General features: G+C 31.8%; 1 protein-coding gene across 1 annotated transcript; it reads right to left on the bottom strand.

The window, feature by feature from the left end:
* Nucleotides 1-705: 705 nt before the first annotated feature.
* LOC126661767 (NAC transcription factor ONAC010-like) lies at nucleotides 706-2,026 on the bottom strand. The gene is made up of 5 exons (XM_050355633.1): nucleotides 1,876-2,026; nucleotides 1,621-1,794; nucleotides 1,245-1,504; nucleotides 1,047-1,100; nucleotides 706-966 (listed from the first exon to the last, which is right to left on the bottom strand). Exons 1-5 carry the CDS (start codon nucleotides 2,024-2,026, stop codon nucleotides 706-708), a joined length of 900 nt encoding a protein of 299 aa, XP_050211590.1.
* Between the last annotated feature and the right edge of the window lie 269 nt (nucleotides 2,027-2,295).

Genomic DNA, 2,295 nt, shown 5'->3' with positions numbered 1-2,295 from the left:
TTAATAGTTTTAATTGATATTAAATTTTATATTTATAGATAAATTTAAATAGATTATATCAAATAATAATTGAAGTATTTTATCTTATTTAAAATTCTATATGATTAAAAAATAATAAAAATAGTAATTATTAAGTATTTTAAGTAGTCTATTTTAGTTAGTACTCTAGAAAATTATCTCAACATAGTAGTTTATTTTAGTTAGTACTCTAATTTCAATAGTTATCTAAACATAGTAGTTTGTTAAAAAACTTGGCATATAAATTTTTATTCGGATTTCAATTTGTCAAAAGAATTCGCAATCATTGAAGATATTTCATAATTTTAATTAAACACCGCTTCGCAAATTCAAGTAAAACACAAAAGCACCAATCTATGGAAACACAATACTACAGTAGATTATTTCTTTACTTATCCGGGTAGGTCGCATAATCACAAACATCGAGTGAACGACTCCAGTCTGCTTCCACATGTACTCTAAATTAATTCTGTGTTATTTTGAATAAGCATAAAAAGAGCAGATAAACAATCGATATAAAGTAGATAAACGTATTTATAAAATTCTTTTCCAGAAGTATCAGTTTCCTGAAATAGCTATGATTTTTCTAGAAAATTGATTTCAGGTCATCAGGAAAGGTTCTGTCACTTCCCCGAGTTCCTTAGAAATGTAACTGCTTTGGAGATTTAATAAAGTTCTACTTGTTCCTCAAAAAACAAAAATATCAGAAGGCATATGGCTGCTTTTTTCACCTTGACCATAGGCTGGACTAGCTGACATATTCTCTAAATTCTTATTTTCAAAAGCAGACATCGAAGCTGAAGCTGAATTACAGATTGACGATTCACCTTTTCTCGTCTTCTTCTTTGGTTTTCCCATGCTATCCGCTTCAGCTAATTTCGTCAACTTCTTACTTCCCGCTTTCTTCTTTTTTGAATTTCTCTTTAATTTGTAGATAACATAATTACCCTGCACAAGCACACAGCAAGAATTACATTACAGAATAAAACCATTCCAAAACTGCAAAACCAAATCTCAATATAAGTTACTATTCTTGTAATCACAAACTCAACTTCCTTGTTATACTTTCTAGCAATAAAAAACTTCAAGATTTTCAACAATACATAACTATAATAAGCAATAAGGTGATTAACTCTAACGAATGTTTCTGAAATTAGCATACCAATTTTAATCAGAAAAATGAAAGAGAAGAGAAAAAGGAGTAACCCCTTCCAGACAACAATTACCATAATGGGCCTATCGATTTGAGCAGTGTACGCATATTCAGTCATGATCATTTCGGTGGCATCATGATTATGGTACACCAACGATCTCTTTGTGCCAATCACCTCTTCGGTATCTCCGATTGTGATTTCCCTAGGATCTTCGGTGCTTTTCCAAAATCCCCCATCTCTTACTTTCCTCTTCCGCAATTTACTATTCTCATAGTACTCACAGGGAGAAACAAAATACCTTTCTATATTGCTAAAATTACTACTAAATTGACCTATATTTGTATAAACAGAAATTAATTTTTTTTTTATGAACAAACAGAAACAGATATTAAATTAATGGGAGAATTAAAGAACAAAAAAAAAAGTAGAGTAATTAATAAGTACTCACCAAATAGTTCATAAGGATTATAATGGGGGACATTGATTTCTTTGACGTCGGAGTCAGTGATCCGATCACCGAGAATTTTAGGCTTTAAATAATGGACGAGGAGTTCTTCATCCGTCGGGTGGAATCTCCATCCAACCGACAGATTTTCGATGACCAACTGCGGATGGGTCATGCCTATTTCAATAAAAAAACATAAAATTAGAGAGGAAAGAAAAAGATCATAATTAAAAAAAAAAGTATAAAATTTCAACTCACCTGAGGAGAAGGAGCTGTTCATTCCTTTTACTAAAAGACGGAAATGGGAGAAGAGCAGAGAGGAAGAAGTGAAGAAGGGGAATCGGAGTGAGAGAAGAAGATGAGGCAACAACTTACCATGGAAGATTTGTTTGCTTATATTATAAGTCATTACTTCTTCTAAAAGTAGTGGCGACTCTCTCACTTCCTAGTAATTGCATAGTGGTCAAACCGGGTTAGGGAAACATTAATTTGAAAAAGCCGGTTCGTTCCAAGATCGTACGCGTTTTACAAATTTATTAATTGGGTTGTTTATGACAACAATTTACTGATATTTGTAATTCGATGTGGTAACTTTTACTCAACTCTTGATGAGATATACGCATATCCCAAATATATATACAAAATATATATTCATAACCTGAGGTGTATTAGTGTAAA

The sequence above is a fragment of the Mercurialis annua genome, linkage group LG8, assembly GCF_937616625.2.
Source record: "Mercurialis annua linkage group LG8, ddMerAnnu1.2, whole genome shotgun sequence".
In the NCBI taxonomy this organism is placed as follows: domain Eukaryota; kingdom Viridiplantae; phylum Streptophyta; class Magnoliopsida; order Malpighiales; family Euphorbiaceae; genus Mercurialis; species Mercurialis annua.
This window is presented reverse-complemented; position numbering and strand designations above follow the sequence as displayed.